General features: G+C 37.3%; 1 protein-coding gene across 1 annotated transcript in view; it reads left to right on the plus strand.

Annotated features, from left to right (window-relative positions):
- Positions 1-19,007, plus strand: part of LOC103208103 (ephrin type-A receptor 6) — a 1,324,606-nt gene that overhangs the window by 1,125,061 nt on the left and 180,538 nt on the right. Inside the window, exon 11 of the mRNA XM_007953778.1 lies at positions 7,327-7,388. Coding sequence (XP_007951969.2) covers positions 7,327-7,388 — 62 coding nt within the window. The remainder of the gene's footprint in view (positions 1-7,326; positions 7,389-19,007) is intronic.

The following is a 19,007-nucleotide window of genomic DNA, read 5'->3' on the forward strand; positions in this document are numbered from 1 at the left end:
CGTCGAGTCGGACCCGACTCATAGCGACCCCTCCTTGGGTTTCTGAGGCAGTATCACTACGGAAGTAGATTGCCCAACCTTCCTTGCGAGGAGCAGCCAGTGGGTTTGAACCGCCAGCCTTGTGGTTAGCAGTCAAATGCCTTAGGCAGTATGCTACCACAGCTCCTAATAAATGGATAAACAGCTCATTTTAATGGATCAGAATAATTAACATGATTAAAATGGCATTATTCTCGAAATTGCTCTACAGATCCAATGTAATCACTATAAGAATCCCAGATGACTTCTTGAAAAGCTAATTCTAAAATTCATACAAAATTGCAAGGGACCTAGGATAACCAAAGCAATCCTGAAAAAGAAGAATAAGGTAGGAGAGCATACCTTACCCAATTTCAGATCTTACAACAATAATCAACACACTGTGGAACTGGCACAAGGATAGACATGTAGATCAAAGAAATAGAGTTCAGAAATAAATCCATATATCTATGTTCAACGGTTTTTGTGTAATGACACCAAGAACACCCAATAGGGAAAGAATTGCCTCTCAACAAATGGTGCTGGGACAACTGGATAGTCACATTCAAAAGAATAAAATTGGATCTTTACTTCATACCATATACAAAATTTAACTCAAAATTACATAAATATAAGAAGAAAAACTGTAAAACACTTAGAAAGAAACAGGAGTAAATTTTCATTACTTTGGATTTGGTGAAACATTTTTAGATAGGACACCCAAAAGCATGAAGAACAGAAGAAAAATTGGATTGATTGGGCTTTGTCAAAGTGAAAACTTTTGTGCTTCAAATGACACTATCAAGAGGTGGGAAACAACCTACAAAATGGAAGAAAAATACTTGAAAATCATGTATCTGATACGGGCTTACAAGAACTCTTGCAACTCAATAATAGACATATAACCAAGTGAAAAACAGGCAAAAGATCTGAATAGACGTTTTTCCAGAGACAATATGTAAATGATCAGCACGCACATGAAAGATGCTTAACATCGTTAATCAGCAGGAAAATGTAAATGTAAACCACTTTGAGCTACCTCTTTCCTCCCAGGATGGCTAGAATCAAAAAGTCAGATAATAAAAGTGTTAATGAGGATATGGAGAAATCAGAATCCTCATTCACTGCTGATGTGAGTTCCTCAAACAATCAAACATAAAGTTGTTATGTGACCCAGCAAATCCACCCAAAGTATATGTCCAGAAATTTAAAATATATGTCCACACAGAACTTATACAACAATGTTTACAGCAACATTATTCATAACAGCAAAATGGATCAGAATAATTAACAAGGACAAATCATCAATGGACAAATGGGTAAACAAAATATGGTATATCCATATAATTAAATATTATTCGGCTATAAGTAGGAATGAAATACTGCTATGTGGATTAACCTTGGAAATATTAAGTGAAGGAAGTCAGACACAGAAGATCACATTCTATATAATTCCATTCACATGAAAGTCGATAATAGGGAAATTTATAGAAACAGAAACTAGATTAGTGGTTGCTTAGGACTGCAGTAGGGAGCAAGGTGTTTGGGGGATGATAGCTAAAGGGATTTCTTCTTGAGGTGATTACAGTATTCTAATTGACAAATAATGGTTGCACATATCTGTGAATATACTAAAGTCTATTGAATTGTACACTTTAAATGGGCAAATTTGAACTATATTTCAATAATATTTTTAAAAAGGGAAAAAAAAAAAAAGTTGTAAAGAGGAGAGAAAGTAAGCAACCAACAGTCTTCCTGAAAAGGACAGTGATAAGTTGGAGAGTTTTCAATTGCAGATGGTAACTATTTGTTTTTTAAGTATATCATTTTACCCAATGGAGGTTAGTACAGTCTTTTAAAGAAGGAGAAAGTGACAAAAGTATAGAAAAGGAATTTGAAAAACAAGAGACATGGAAATGGTGGAGGTAAAGATGACACCGGAGAAAAGAGAAATTGTAAAGGAAATTAATTGTCAAGGATTTTAGACATTAATTCTGCAACAAACAGTGCAATAAGTAACAGAATCGTTAACATGTTGAAGGATGGGGAGGATGTGACATTGGTCTTTTATACTAATAAATTGATAACTTACCACTCTTCCCTTGTCCACTATACATCCATGAGAACAGGATCTTATATTGATTAAGGATATATCTCCAGAACCCAGAAAAAGATTTGATACATGTTGTTGGGTGTCACAGAGTCAATTCTGACTCATAGTGACAAGTGATAGACTTGAACTGCCTCACAGTGTTTTCTAAACTGTAATCTTTATGGAAGCAAATCACCACGTCTTTCTCCTGGAGAGCCGCTGAGTGGATTTGAACTATTAACCATTTGATTAGCAGCTCAGCACTTAACCATTCCACTACCAGGGCTCCTTACCTGACACATAGTAGGCATTAAAAATATATATTTAATCTATCTCTTATTGTTCCATAAACAACACTGGCTAAGTGTGTGATGGAGGAAGATAAAAGAAACAAAGAAGCCAGTAAAAGATTATTGCAATAAACCAAGCAAGAGAAAAACAAAGGGGAATGTGGGCAGTGACAATAGATTTTTTTTATAGAACCAACAGAACTCAATAGTCTATGGCCTAACAGAGGTTTGATTAAGTGAGAATCCAATATTACAAAAGGGTTCCCAACCTGGGTGAGTAGATGAATGATGTTTTAACCAAGAGAGGCACAGAGGAGGAAAAGAAAATTCCGAGGAAATGTTAAGAGTTTGGATTTGAACTCACTGAGGACGAGATTTGTACAGGAGGCAATAGTACAATACGGAATCAAATTTCCAATAAGGGGACTTACCCAGTGAAGAAAAACAATAATCTAATGTAACTTTGTTCAAATTTATGGCACTCGTATCTTTCAAATGCCTTAGAGAGGTAAGAAAATTATTTCATTTATTATCTAATCCAATTGAGATTATAATTATCATTTACTCTCTACAGCAGAAACAGGGGAGACAGAAATAGATTAAATAACTGGCTTGAAGATTCCTGAACAGCAACTAGGGGGAAAAAAATCAACTAGCTTTCAATCCTCATTATCTCCACAAATTTTATTACCTGGTAGACAAAATAGAGATGTGATGTAGTGTTAACTAAACTAGAAATGATTTCTGTATATAATAGGGTTTTGAGATTGAATTTTTTTTTTTTTTATTTTGGGTATCACCAACTGCACATTCTAAATTGATAAACCAATACAAAATCCAGCATGAACTCATTACTTAGAAGAAAAGTTAAAGCTCTGCAAACCTCTTTTTTCATAAATCTTCTCTGGGGGGGAAAAATTCACTGGTAGCATATTTTTCCCAAGATTTTTCTGGAACCTTTAAAGAATGCTTGTCTTCTGTTTTCTTTAACAACAGGATAAAAAAAATTATAGTCTTGTGATCATCTGGTTTATCCAGACCACCTGTATCTCAATCACCATAAATGTTGGAAAGCTACAAAGATTGATTTGTCAATAGTCCATAAAAGTCTTAAAAGAAAATACTTATTCTTCTCTATAATAAAAAAAAAAAGAAGATATGGGATATTATAATTCATTGTGTACAGAATGTAAATAAATAATTTCCTAGAGGATATTGATTACAAAGCAGTCATAACTATTTCTGGGCTATTCATGAAGGAAATCCTGAGAAATTAACCTTGTGTGACTTGTGAAAGTATCTGTTAGGATCTCTTACACTCAAACTGATGAGACGCCTACAAAAGATCTGGAGATTTTGTGAATTCGGGATTTAAGAATCCTGAAATCTAACCATGGACTTCAGTACAATGTAAATATTAGGTGATTATGTGAGACTAAACACTTGGAGTTACAACGAAAGTATTTTTAAAATTTAAAAAGAGAATTAAGGAGTCCTGGTGGCACAGTGGTTAATTGCTCAGCTGTTAACCAAAAGCTTTGTGATTCAAGCCTATTAACCACTCTGCAGGAGACACACCTGGGTATCTGCTCTTGGAAAATCCTATGGGGCAGTTTTACTCTGTCCCACAAGGTCGCTGTGAGTTAGAATCAATTCACCAACAAACAATAACAACAGAAAGAGAATTAATAATTTTCCATAATAAAATAATTTAAAAAGATAGAAAAATTGTTATCAATATGTAGCCACGTATTTAAACAGTAATATCTTAACTATCATAATTTCCCTTGAATTTATCTATTTTACTGATTATAAAATATAATCATGGACAGCAAAGTTGCTCATAATCTTCATGGAGTAACTTCTCTCTTGTAAACCACTAGGAAACAAACCACAGGTCAGATACCAGCAGTATTCTAAAAACAGCAAGGGCATTTTTTAATAACAGCTGCTCTCATTTAATGCTGCTGCACAAAAGACAAAAGATGAAGAGCTTAGGTGTGAAACTTCTTATTCACAAGAATCCAAGGGAGTCTTCATTTCATTCTGCATTATTCTTAATGAGAAGATGAAACTTGTCACTGATGAATTTTCAGACTGAATAAAGTATCTCTCCAGGAGTTATGGGAGCTCTGGTAGCATAGTGGCTAAGACACTTGCCTGCTAACCAGACGGCTGGCGGTTCAAACCCACCAGCCACTCCTCGGAAGGAAGGTTGGGCAATCCTACTTCCGTAGTGATACTGCCTCGGAAACCCAAGGAGGGGTCGCTATGAGTCGGGGCCGACTCGACGGCACATAACAACAACAACAACAATTTCAAAGTACTTTGTTTTTATATGGATCAGAATCATGCTGAAATACTTCAGTGCTATACTCATAAGTACTGTGAAATTGAATAGAAAGTAAACATGCTTTTATAAAACACATACTATGCTCAGCTCTATAGGGAATGACCTTCAGAATCCCAGTGAATTGGGATACAAAACATCTATGAAGAGATAACACAAATTAATATAAACCTGGGCACAACACACGATAGTGCAAACTACAAATGCAATGGGAATACAACTACAGAGATTTCACTGTAGGTGAGACAATTAAGGAGACTCTCAAGGAACAGGAGCAGTAATGTAGGCAAAAATCATAAAGCTACTTAGAAAAGACGAGGTCCATCACTGGAGAACATGGATTAACAGTATGACCCTTACAGCTTTTAGCAATAAATCTTGTCTGAGAGGCACCTATAGCATGAAGGTTAAGAACTTAAGCCCTGACACAGATTGTCTGACACTGCCATTTACTAGCTGTTTGACTTCAGGCAAGTAGTTTTCTCGCTATCCCTCAATGTCCTTATCTGTGTGATGTTGTTGTTGTTGTTATGTGCCGTCGAGTCGGCCCCGACTCATAGCGACCCCTCCTTGGGTTTCCGAGGCAGTATCACTACGGAAGTAGGATTGCCCAACCTTCCTTCCGATAGGGATGATAATAATAATATATATCTGTACAAGTGAAGTGCTTAAACATAGTATGTGCTCAATATGTGATGTTGTTGTTGTTGTTATGTGCCGTCGAGTCGGCCCCGACTCACAGCGACCCCTCCTTGGGTTTCCGAGGCAGTATCACTACAGAAGTACATTGCCCAACCTTCTTTCTGAGGAGTGGCTGGTGGGTTTGAACTGCTAGCCTTCTGGTTAGCAGTCAAGTGCCTTAGGCACTATGCTACCAGAGCTCCTCAATAACATTCTCACAGAAAGCATAAATGTTAAAAAACAGTTCTTGACCTTTCTGAAAAGTGTAAGACTATAGAGAGAAAAAGTCAGGGAGTCATTGCAATAACACAACTTCTTTCCTTAAATACCCATAATGCCTTATCACATAAGCTGGAATAATGGTCTCAGAACTTTTATATTTAAGAACCAAAGTGACCTTTTCTCTGTCTTGCCAACCAAGGGTTTGCATCAGGCTCATATCTGCAAGCTACCTGAAACCAGTGCCTAAAAAAAGATTTCATGAGAAACTTTTAAGTTTAAAAATGGGTCTTCTAGAACTCTGCCCACAATAGTGCTGACAGTCATTTGATCTCAATATTTTCTGATAAGTTTTTTTATTCATATTTGGGTGAAATTAATGACTTTGAGGGTCATTATAAAATATAATAGCCACCATAAGTGGAAAACTTCTCTAGGTTCTAATTCTATACATGATCAGTTGGGAGCTTTATTGCTGCATATAACCTTTGGCACATCTTTCTTTAAAACAGTGATTCAAATGTAAAATCTAGCATTTACAGACATTGTACTGATTTGTTATGGTCACTCTTTCTAACCTGCATGGCTTTGAGTTCATAAAAGAGATATGAATTGCAATATGAGATCTAATATTTCTGCCATTGGTGTACACAAATTCTTTCCAAATCTTCTTTGTGTTCATGAGGGAAAATTCTGCTTATAGTGTAGACTGAATTGCTAAAAATTCCAATGAGAAACAAGAAATCTAGAAGTAAAAAGTAAACATGTCGTATATGTTTATTTCAGATAAATATTATTTTCCTTCATCTGAAATAAGTTAATCTTTTAAACTTGGGCAATTGGGCAGAACAAATACAGTCTTTTCTTTGAAACAAATCAAAGTTATTCATGTCAAACATTCTACCTAATAAAGGAGCATTGGGAACAGTAACAACTGTAGATAGATGATAAAAACAGAAATAAATGATTTTCAGTTTCTGATTTTAGCTTCTGCACTGGACTGAAAAATCAGTTACTTATTTTCCATGTACTGCCATCATTGCTCTGTTGATCTAATATATGCCCAATAAGGAGATGATCAGGAACTATTATAAATCCCACTAACTTTGTACCACTTATAAATCTACTGAATGTTTTCTCTTTAAAACTCCTTAAAAGCAGACTATAACAAATGGTTTATTATTTCTCAAAGACAATTTATAAATATCTCCTTTGTGATTAGCCTTGTGAATATTTCAGCAATGGCCAGTCTAATATAATTGAGCCGTAACTACACCACCACTACAGGAGAAATTGTTCCAGAACTGCCAAAGCAGCTACAGTGACTGCTTAAACCCTGACTTTAGCTTGTTGATTTTCTTTCAGGGAAAATCCAGATAACAAAAAGAACATCATCTTCATAAGTGATTGCAGGACTTTGGAAAAAGAAATGCATAATACCTCTGTAATTCATATTGTAATGCATGTCCCTTTTATGAACTCAGAGGAAATTATGCTATAAAGAAATGGAGAGATGCCTATGTATAATATGAGTAGTTGCATAGAAGCAGATTGGAAAATGAAGTTCCTATTAATAAAATACAAATAATTCAGCTACCTTAGCTGGAAAGTTCTAACGGTAGCACATCTATCTGTAATTGCTCTAATCCTTGTGTGTTCTCATGCTCTTTTTGCAGGCAGACCAGTAATGATTGTGGTGGAATATATGGAGAATGGATCCCTAGACTCCTTTTTGCGGGTGAGGTATTCTTTTCTGATGGCATTTAAATCAGTTATTCTGGTTCTAGATTTAAATCATTTATCATAAATTAATTTTTGCATAATTTTATTCATAGATTTTTCTGTGAAGAATAGCAGCATTTTCTCTAGGGTGCATTTCTGATACTGTGATGCATTAAAGTGTTCTAAGGGGGGAGGAATGTATGCTTAATAACATAATTGATTTCTCTTATAAAGTCGCTTGCCATGTTAAATATATATATTTCAAATGATATTATCATGAAGGAATTAAATGAAACTCAGTCACTTTGCAAAGATATTCATTTTGCTCTATTATTTTTATCTATTTAGTGAGATATTTTATATATTTTTGTATAATGCTGCAGCCCTTCTATTGATGTATATTCACTGAGTGACTCAAGTTACTAGAAATAAAATGCTGTCCATACACATTGTCCTTCTTAAATTCATTTGGCTGACTATTCCGAAAACAAAAGGAGAAAGAATGGAAACTCTTTCTGCAGAGGCTTGCTTTAGAGCAAAAATTGTAAAGCTATTCTTGTTAACAGTGTCTCATCCTTAAAAGTAAGATGTATAAAAAAAAAAAAAAGTCAGGGGTTTTATATGGTAGTACAAAAAACAGAGCTGAAAAGGATGCAGGAAATTATATTCCAAAGTCTATTTGTAATATCTTCAACATTTAAAAAAATCATAATATACTGCAAAAATATTTACTGATAATGAATAAACACTGAAATATGAAAGATAATCACCAGGTTCAATATTTTTCATCCCCAGCAGAGGTCACATATTTGAATTTCATTGTGTTCTTTCATAAATATCTATCTAAAGAGACATAGCCATTTTCCTTGCTTACAAAAGTGGCTGGACTTTCATCATTTGGAATGGATTATGTTTTTTTCTTCTCCGTGTTCATTTGAATAAATACTCTGAAGAATTCTTTAGTTCAGATTTTGCTCCATGTTATTTGGACAAGTTCTGCATGCATCTCACCTTTCTTTCTTGATCTCATTTTCACTTATTTTTCTTGATTCCATGCCCTCTTGTTCTAACTGCTTTCAATGTTAGCAGTGATGCTATATTTACACTGTGACAGGATTTGATGTCCAGATTCAGTGCCAGAAGCTGAATTCAGCAAAATCATCTGGTTATTACAGAGCAGTACAATGTATACTCTCAACCAAGTGTGCTCTTTAAGGCAAAATGAAATTCATAGGTGTTCAGGGATGTGAATTGTGTATTCTTTTCCATAGCTATTCTCAGTATGTGTTACTTTATAGCTTATATTCATTTCTTCTGTAAATGAGCTAAATTATTTTAGAATGACTTATTAGGACCACCTATGGTATTTGAAATGCATATAAACTTATGCCCTTCCATTATATTTATTCATAAAATTCATTTTTAACAGATACATATCGAAGTGATTCATTATCTACTGATGCCTGGGATAAGTTTTTTTGTATCAACTATATCCTAGAGCAGACTATAATGGCAAATTATATAGCAGATACTCAACCTAAATTGCTGCTGAAAATTAGATCAAATGACTGCCACAAGCAAATTGAGAGAGAAGTGTTAGCTTCAGACATACTTTCTTATCCTGCTGAATCATTGTTGTTATCAGGCTGTGAAGCTGGTTCCGACTCCTAGTGGCCCTATGTACAACAAAACAGGTCCTGCATCCTCCTCACAGTCATCGCTACATTTGAGCCCATTATTGCAACTACTGTGTTATGTTATGTGCCGTCGAGTTGGCCCCGACTCATAGTGACCCCTCCTTGGGTTTCCGAGGCAGTATCACTACGGAAGTAGATTGCCCAACCTTCCTTCTGAGGAGTGGCTGGTGGGTTTGAACCACCAGCTCTCTGGTTAGCAGTCAAGTGCCTTAGGCACTATGCTACCAGAGCTCCTAACTACTGTGTTAGTTCATCTTATTGAGACTCTTTCTCTTTTCATTCATCCTCTACATTACCAACATAATGTCCTTTCCAGGGACTATTCCCTCCTGATAACATGTCCAAAGTATGTGAGACAGAGTCTTTCCATCCTCACTTCTAAGGAACATTCTGGCTGTACTTCTTCCAAGACAGATTTGCTTGATCTTCTGGCATACAGTGGTATATTCAATATTCTTTGCCAACACCATAATTTAAAGGCATCAGTTCTTCTTCGATCTTCTTTATTCATTGTTCAGATTTCTCATGCTATGAGGTGATAAAAAATTTAGTCAGGTGTACCTTAGTCCTCAAAGTGGCATTGCTGCTTTTGAACACTTGAAAGAGGTCTTCTGCAGTAGATTTGCCTATTATGGTACGTTGTTTGACTTCTTGCCTGCTGTTTCCATGAGTGTTGTTGGTAGATCCAAGTAAAATGAAATACTTGAAAACTTCAATCTTTTCTCCATTTTTTATGAGGTTGCTTATTGGTCCAGTTGTGAGGATTTTTGTTTTCTTTATGTTGAGATATAATTCATACTGAACACGGTAGTCTATGCTATTCATCAGTAAGTACCTCAAATCCTCTTCACTTTCAGCATTGAAGATTATGCCATCTGCCTGATGCAATGTTCTTCTTCATATAGTCCAGCTTCTCAAATTATTTGCTCAGTATGTTAGGCTAGGTTCTCTAGAGAAGCAAAACCAGTAAAACTGATAGAGAGAAACAGAGAATTTTATCTTAGGAAAATGGCTCACTGTTATTGAGTCTGGCAAGTTCCAAATTCCTGGATCAAACGTCAAGCTAGAGGCTTTTCCCAACTTACTCAGCTGCAGGGGCTGATGAGCTCAAGGTTGGCAGGTAGTAAACTAGCTGTTGACTTCAGTGGGTGACAAATCCAAGATCACCAGGCAGAATGGTAGATTATTCACTCAGGGGCAGTCGTAGGCAGCACAACAGGATCCAGATCCACAGAAGGCTCTCTAATTTTCCCAGGATGTATATATATATATATGAAGCAGGCCACACCCCTAGGGAAACTACCTTTCAATGGATTGGCTGCTCAGAGCATATACATCAGATCTCATCATGGAAATAACCACATCCCAACTACTTAAACCACTCAGAATCATGGTCCAGCCAAATTAACACACAACCCCAACCAGCACACTTAGCACACATATTGAATAAGTAATGACTGAATTAACCATTGTAAGGCTTACAGAATAGTGCCTGACACATTGTGTCATTTAAGTGTACATGAAGCAGAAACATTTAACTCTCTTAAGGAATTACAATAATTTTCATTTTATAAGTAAGGAAACTGAAACCCTTACACATACCCTTCCTGATTTTAAGCTATGCGGTATCTCCTTGTTTTGTCCAAACCACTGCTTCTTGGTCTATGTACAGTTTTTGTTTGAGCACAGTTTAGTATTCTGGAATTCCCATTCTTCACAATGTTATCCATGATTTGTTATGGCCCACTCATTTGAAATCCTTTATATAGTCAGTAAAACACAGGAAAACATTTGTTTGGTGTTTTCTGCTTTCATCCAAGATCTATCTGACATTAGCAATTATATCCATTGTTTGACATCCTCTTCTGAATCCAGCTTGAATTTCTGGCAGTTTCCTGCTGATGTACTACTACAACCATTTTTGAATGATCTTCAAAATTTTACTTGTATATGATATTAAGGAGTTCTGGTGGTACAGTATTGTTGCTGTTTTTATGTGCCATCGAGTTGGACCTTCTTTGGGTTTCCGAGGCAGTATCACTACAGAAATAGATTGCCCAACCTTTCTTCTGAGGAGTGGCCGGTGAAATTGAACCACCAGCCTTCTGGTTAGCAGCCAAGTGCTTTAGGCACTACAGTGGATAAAGCATTTGTCTGCTAATCTGAAGATCAGCAGTTCAGACACACCAGCCACTCCACAGTAGGAAGTTGGGGCAATCTACTTCCATAATGATTTATAGCCTTGCAAACTCTGTAGGGGTTGCTGTAAGTCAGGATTAATTTGATGGCAGTGTGTTTTCTTTGGTTTTATGTGTGATGTTAATGATCCACTGGTAGCATAGTGCCTAAAGCACTTGACTGCTGACCAGAAGGCTGGCGGTTCAAATCCACCAGCCACTCCTCAGAAGGCAGGTTGGGCAATCTACTTCTGTAGTGATACCACCTCAGAAACCCAAGGAGGGGTCGCTAAGAGTCGGATCCAACTCGACGGCAAATAACAACAACAACAGTTAATGATATTATTTGATAATTTCCACATTCTGTTGGATCATCTTTCTTTGGAATGGACACAAATATAGATCTCTTCCAGTTAGTGGCCAGGTAACTGTCTTCCAAATTTCTTGGCATAGACAGGTGAGCACTTCCAGCATTGCATCTTCTTGTTGAAACATCTTGATTGTTATTCTATCAATTCCTTTAGACTTCTTTTCCCTGGTGCCTTCAGAGCTGTTTGGACTTTTTCCTTCAATAACATGTATTTGGTTACCTAGTGCCACTCTAACAGAAAACACCACAAATGGGTGTTTAACAAACAGGAGTTTATTCTTTTATAGTTTGAGAGGCTAGAAGTCTGAGTTCAAAGTGCTAAGCTCTAGGGGCTAGGTGAAAGCCCCTCAACCTTGACCTTCAGCTCTGCCTCTTGCTCCTGACCCACTGCAGCTAGCAGTGTCTCTTCACTCAGGCAACTGGTAGCTGCTGAGGCTGGCAAACCCAAGATTGACAAATAAAATGACACAGTCTCAATATTACCAAACAGCATGCAGACCACTAGTTCAAGTCCAGAGACAATCCCAAGATCAGCAGGAAACATGGCAGGCTGCTAAATGAAAATTCAGCTACATGCAGGGTCCAAGAGTGCCAAAAGGCTACAGACCATTCCCAAAGTTTCTTCTTATATACTGGAAGCAGACCACATCCCTAAAACAGCTACTTAGCTGCTAGTGGAAGATTCCGCTATGGAGTTGATTGCCAGTCTCATTCATCATGGTCAATAACTATAATCAGCTGCCCAGCCACTCAAAACCAGGCCCAGTCAAGTTGATATGTAACCCTAACTACCACATCATAAGTTCATGATCATATTCTACCTCTTGAAATTATTGACCATCGATCAATTCTTCCATCTTGTTTTCATGCTTCCTGTACTCTTCAATATTTTATCCCTGGAATCCTTCAGTACAGCAACTCAAGGTTTGAATATTTTCTTCAGTTCTTTCAGCTTGAGAAATGCTGAGCATGATCTTTCTTTCTGGTTTTATAACACCATATATTTGCACATTTCATTATAATACTTTACTTTATCTTCTCAAACCACCCTTTGAAATTTTCTATTCAACTCTTTTATTTCATCATTTCTTCCATTCACTTTACTCTACATTCAAAAGCAAATTTCAGAGTCTTTTCTGACATCCATTTTGGTCTTTTATTATTTCCTTATCATTTTAATGGCATTTAGCTTTAATAAATATCTTCCTGCATGTATACAAGTGGCATAATTCATGATGTGAATTACAAAAACTAATATATTCAGTTCCTATTATGTGCCTTGTAGATAAGATACTTACCATAGATTTTGGGAAAGAGTAAATACTCAATGGCAGCTACCATTACTGCTACTATAGGAAACTTCACATATATTATCTTAACTAATCTTGGCTCTGACACTTACTAGCTGTGTAACATTGGGCAAGTTACTAACCTTTCTGTGCCTCTGTTTAATCATCTGTAAAGTGGGAGCTCTGGTGACATACTGCCTAGAGCATTTGACTGCTAACCAGAAGGTTGGCAGTGCAAATCCACCAGCCCACTCCTCAGAAGGAAGACTGGTCAATCTACTTCCATAAAGATACCTCCTCGGAAACCCAAGAAGGGGTTTCTATGAGTCAGAATCAACTCTACATCAGTAAGTTTGGTTTGTTTTTAGTTTAAAGTGGGGCTATTAAAAGTACCTACCTCATACAATCATTATATGAATTAATTGAATTAAATAGTTGTAAGGCTTACAGAATAGTGCCTGGTGTTATTTAAGTGTACATGAAGTAAAAACATTTAACTATCTGAAGAAATCACTGTAATTCTTATATTATAGGTAATGAAATTGAGGGTCAGAAAGACTAATTTCCTAAGCCATAAAGCTAATAAGTGATAAAGAGAAGATTCAAACTCAAATATATATAAATTCAAGAAGCCATGCTATCACCCACTATGACTGCTATTTTTTGACTAAATTACTTACTGTTTCTCCTTGCAAGTTCACTGCCATATCCCAATGTGGTCTTATGTCCTTTCTGCATTGTTCTGTTTCTCTAGTATTGCAATAACAGAAATACTACAAATGGATAGCTTTAACAAATGAATTTATTCTCTTACAGTTTAGGAGACCAGAATTCCAAGTGCAAAGTGCCAGCTCTAGGGTCTGGGTGAAAGTCCCTCGACCTTGGGCTTCAGTTCTGCCTTCTCTTCCAGGCCCACTAGAACTAGTGGCTTTTTCTGGCTCATGCAGCTACTGGCTGCTGAGGCTGATGATCCCAAGAGCAATAAGTAAAATGGCATAGTTCCAGGATAACAGACAACATGGCAGGCCACTAGTTCAAGTCCGGGAACAATCCCAGGATTCACAGCCAACATGTCAGGCCATTGAGATGAAGATTCAGCCAAATGCAGGATCCAAACATGCCAAAAAGCTAGACACCTTACTCAAAGTGTCTTCCTATATACTGGAAACAGGCAACTAATTAGCTGCTCACAGCAGATTCATGGAGTGGATTATATCACATTCAGTCTCATCATGGGGAATGCTGAATCTAGCCACCCAGCTATTCAAAACCATGGCCCACCCAAATTGACACACAACCTTAACTACCACAATTCTATCCCTTGTCAACTTGGCCCCTGTATAGATCTCATTCATTGGGTGGCCTCAGTCTCCTAGTCCATCTCACCCTCTTGGCAGGTCAAGCCCTGTTCTTCTGCCCCTTGGACATGGCAGCTCCTCCACACACTTTGGGGTAATGAATATGGACCCATCCCACTGGTACCTATGTATGACAGCCCCACACTCCAGAACCAAGTTGGTGAAGACCAGACTCTGAAACGTAGGAGGCTGTGGTGGTTCTATCCACAGAGGCCACTGTCCTACCCTTTGAGACAGGCAGCTCCTCTTCCCATTTCTTGGTCTCTCAGCTTCTGCCAATTAATGCCTGAAGAAAACCCACTGAACCAGGAAGCTTCTTGCCCAAAGGCACTCAGTTTTCTCACCCCATGGACTGGTAAGACTGTCACTCTGTCTTCTGTTGGCCTCTCAGCTCTAGTGACTCCATCTCTCTGCCAGTCTCACTGCCGTGGTCTCAGTGCTGGGATCTTGGGTCCAAAGACACACTCCATTCCAGTTTCCACATTTTAGGTATCTGTTAGAGCAGCACCCCACCCTGTCAGTACCACATTCTGTTTCAATTATCTAGTGCTGCTGTAACAGAAAATATCACAAGAGGATGGCTTTAACAAACAGAAATTTATTCTCTTACAGCTTAGGAAGCTAGAATTCCAAGTGTCAGTGCTGGGGTCTGGGTCAAGGCCCCTTGACCCTGGGCTTCAACTAGAGCTAGAGACTTTTTCTGACTCTCACAGCTACTGGCTGCTGAGGCTGATGAACCGAAGATCGACAAGGAAAATGACACAGTCCCAAGATTAGCAGACAACACGGCAGGCCACTAGTTCAAGTCCAGGAACAATCTCAAGATTGGCAGGTAACATTCCAGGCCATTGAGATGAAGACTTGGCCAAATACAAGATCCAAGATGCCAAAAAACTAGAGACTTTTCTTTTCTTTTTATAAACTAGAAGCAGGCCACATCCCCAAGGCAACTAATTAGCTGCCCACGTCAGATTCCACCATGGAGTTCATTACCCTACATTCAGTCTCATCATGGAGAATAACTGCATCCAGCTGCCCAGCCTCTTAAAACCACAGCCCAGCCAAGTTGGCATACAACCTTAACTACCACATGCATATAGAATTTCTAGTCAAATAAGAATCATATGAATGGAAAAAAATTGCAGAGCCAATGCTACCCTTCTTACCTACCTTTAATATTTTTACCCTTCTTCCCTTCTTTGTAATCATATTCCTTCTATCCCAAAAGCTCAAACTGCTCTATACACTTTATGCGAACAGCAGACATTCAATTCCCCATGGAAAGCAGAAATATATATATATATATATATATATATATATATATATATATATATTCCAAAAATTCTTGAAAGTGAAGTCATTTTTCAAACTGCTGCTTTAGAATTTGATAATCACAGCTTCTGTGAGCAAAGAGAGGAAATGGCTAAGTGCACTGCACAGTAGGGGAGCCATCCATGGCTCATTAATAGCATTCTGTGCTTACTGGAGGCAGAAAATATTTCCCTGGTCTCCCACACTACTTGAAAATCACTTCAATTTGCTATTTTATTATGAAGGAATAGTAGCACAACTTAGTACAAGATTTCAATCTAGTGCCAGTGCTGGTGGCTGACTGACTGTGGTACTGTACCTGATTCATTAATCTCACGCTATTTGGGATACTTGTGGATATTCTTTCAGATATATGCCAGCATGGGGGAGTGCCATGAAGTGTGTATGTGTATTTATGTGTGTGTACACACATACATGTGTGTGGAGGAGGCATGTCAAATCCCACTGCAAATCAACCATGTGTATGTTTATCATTTTAAAATAAATGCATTCTGAGTTAGCAAGCTAAGCATCAGTGTGGCTGCTCAGAGGGTATGATGTAATTGACATGTTCAGATTCTCCTAACTTTTTCAAGGAAATGCACTAGTGTAAAAGAAGTGTAATTTTGAGCATCATTCCTATAAAGTCTTCCTCAACTGTACATCCAGATATAAAACCATTTTGTGGCACTTACTTGGCAACTGATTGGACTTAAATTTTGGGACTTCCATTTTACTCACAATATTAACTAGAAAGACAGAATATGATTATTAAATACTTTTAAATTTTAAAATGCAATATGTCATCAAGAAAATAAATGTATTCCATTTTTTTGTTATGTTCATTAAATATTAATTTGTTTATCATATCAAAAATTTACTTAAATAAGGATATATTATCACTAGTTTCAGTTCAAAATGGTGTACTACAACCTTCTGCTCCCACCTCAAATCATTTGGCATTGGATAATAGATATACATTTCTTTTTCAAACCATAATCATGTGATCAAGCAAGAAGGGGTGTCACCTATAAACCAAAAGCTGGGAGATAACACTGAAATGCAAAAAGCAAACAAGATTGGATTGAATAAGGAAGGCATATCCCAAAACATGCTCAGAGAAGGATGATTGGAAGCAAGAAAGGATACCTGCACAACCAATGCAGAAATTATTAGAGGTTAGAGGTAAATTCACAGAGAAATAATTATTTATGTTGTTATTGTTGTTAGTAGCCATCGAGTCAGTTTAGTGTCATTGGGACTTGATGTATAACAGAAAGAAGCATTGCCCTAGGATAAGGCCTCATCTTCATAATCATTGATATGTTTGAGTCCATTATTGCAGCTATTGTGTCAATCCATCCCATTGAGGATTTCTCTCACTTTCCTTGGCCCAGTACTTTACCAAACATGGTATCCTTTTCTAACAATTAGACTTTTCTGATGATTTGTCAGAAGTGAGTAGAAATCTCACTTTCACTTCACTTCCTTCACTTCTAGGGAATATTCTGATTGTATGTTTTCTGAAACTGATTTGTTTGTTGTTTTGGTTATCTAGTGCCACTCTGACAGGAATAGACCATAAATGGGATGCTTTAACAAACAAGAGTTTATTCTCTTACAGTTTTGCAGGCTAGAAGTCTGAGTTCAAAGTCCCAGGTCTAGGGCTTCAGGTCTACCTCTTGGTCCCAGCCCACTGAAGCAAGAAGCATCTCTTCACTCAGGCAGCTGCTGGCTGCTGAGGCTAATAAGCCCAAGGTCGACAAATAAAATGGCACAGTCCTGATATTGCCAAACCACATGGCAGGCAGATTCAAGTCCCATTAACCATCCCAAGACTGACAGACAACATGTCAGTCTGTTAAATAATGACTGAGCTGCATGCATGATTCAAGTATGCCAAAAGGTGGAGACCTTCCTCAAAGTTGTTTCTTATATACTGGATGCAGACCACATCCCTAAAGCAGCTGCACAGCTGCTCCAGTATATTCCACCATGGAGTTAATTACCAGTCTTAGCATGGGGAATAACTACATCCAGCTGCCTGACCACTCAAAACCAGGCCCAGCCAAGTTGACACACAACCTTAACTACCATATTTGTCTTTTGGCAGTCTATTGTATTTTCAATATTCTCAGTCAACATTACCCTTTGAATTAATCAAAACCCTATGGATCACAATAAAAAATCCCTTATGGGCCCTCACTATTCTGTTATGGACAAACTTTAAGTAACAGAGGTTGGTCTTAGCCACTATCTTATTCTTCTCCTATAAGGACAAATAAGAGAGTTTAGCATGAAAATAAGATAAATATACAAAAACTTATAGCATTACTATACATCAGCAATAGCCAATTATTAAATATAATAGATTCCAGTAAACCAGTCAAACCAAACCCATTGTCATCAAGTCAATTTAGACTCAGAGTGATCCTCTGGGACAGAGTAGAACTGCCCAATATGGTTTCCAAGGCTCTAAATATTTACAGAAGCAGACTGCCTCTTCTTTCTCCAGTGGAGAAGCTGATGGGTTTGAATCACTGACCTTTTGGTTAGCAGCCAAATGCTTTAACTACTATGCCACCAGATCCCTTATAGATTCCATTATAGTGATATAAATTCGGGTACAGCTATTCTTCATGTTTTTGTTTTTTTTTCCCTATAGATTAATTTTAATGTGTCTTAAAAATAATAGGACTTAGGAATAATAGGTCTTAGGAAAAATAATAGGTCTTAGGTCAGCCTCATGCTTCTGTAGCTGGATATCTCTTAGATATTTTTCATCAGCTTGTTGAACTATTACTTTTTCAAGAACATAGATACCATCAAAATATTTTCTGACATCCCTGTTTTTAACTGTTGTGGCTTGCTGAATCAAAGAAGCTGGATTTGTTGCAAATTCAATATTTTCTTAAATAATTAACTCATCTATGGGCTTGATGTACTGGAAATTAGAGAATCTCAGAAGAAAAACTCCTGATGCCACTCGTATAGGTCAGTGATGGCTTCCTGGAAAATGCATTTTGAGTTTTAGGTTAAAATATTATTTGTATTTAAAGTGACAATAACAACTCAAAATATTAGATAGGAAACTTATGGGACAGTGAGCTTATGTTAATGAAGGAGGAAGAAATCGGAATAGGAGAGTATACACACACACATATATGCACACACACGTACACACACATATATATATTCACATATATAAGCTCCACTGGTTTTACTTCACTAGAGAACCCAGCCTAAAATAGGATAAGCATAAGATACACATTTCCATTCCAAAATGAACAATTGTAAGGATAAAAGAAGTCATGTGTCCAATACCCAAGATGGTAAATTTCATTAGATTTCAAAGCTTAGGAATTACTCTTCCTTGACTCAATTTACCCTCTAGGCCTGCAGAAGCCTCATGAGCCATGAGCTGTGAGTCCAT

The sequence above is a fragment of the Orycteropus afer genome, unplaced genomic scaffold, assembly GCF_000298275.1.
Source record: "Orycteropus afer afer isolate SDZICR_OR568_19922 unplaced genomic scaffold, OryAfe1.0 scaffold00412, whole genome shotgun sequence".
In the NCBI taxonomy this organism is placed as follows: domain Eukaryota; kingdom Metazoa; phylum Chordata; class Mammalia; order Tubulidentata; family Orycteropodidae; genus Orycteropus; species Orycteropus afer.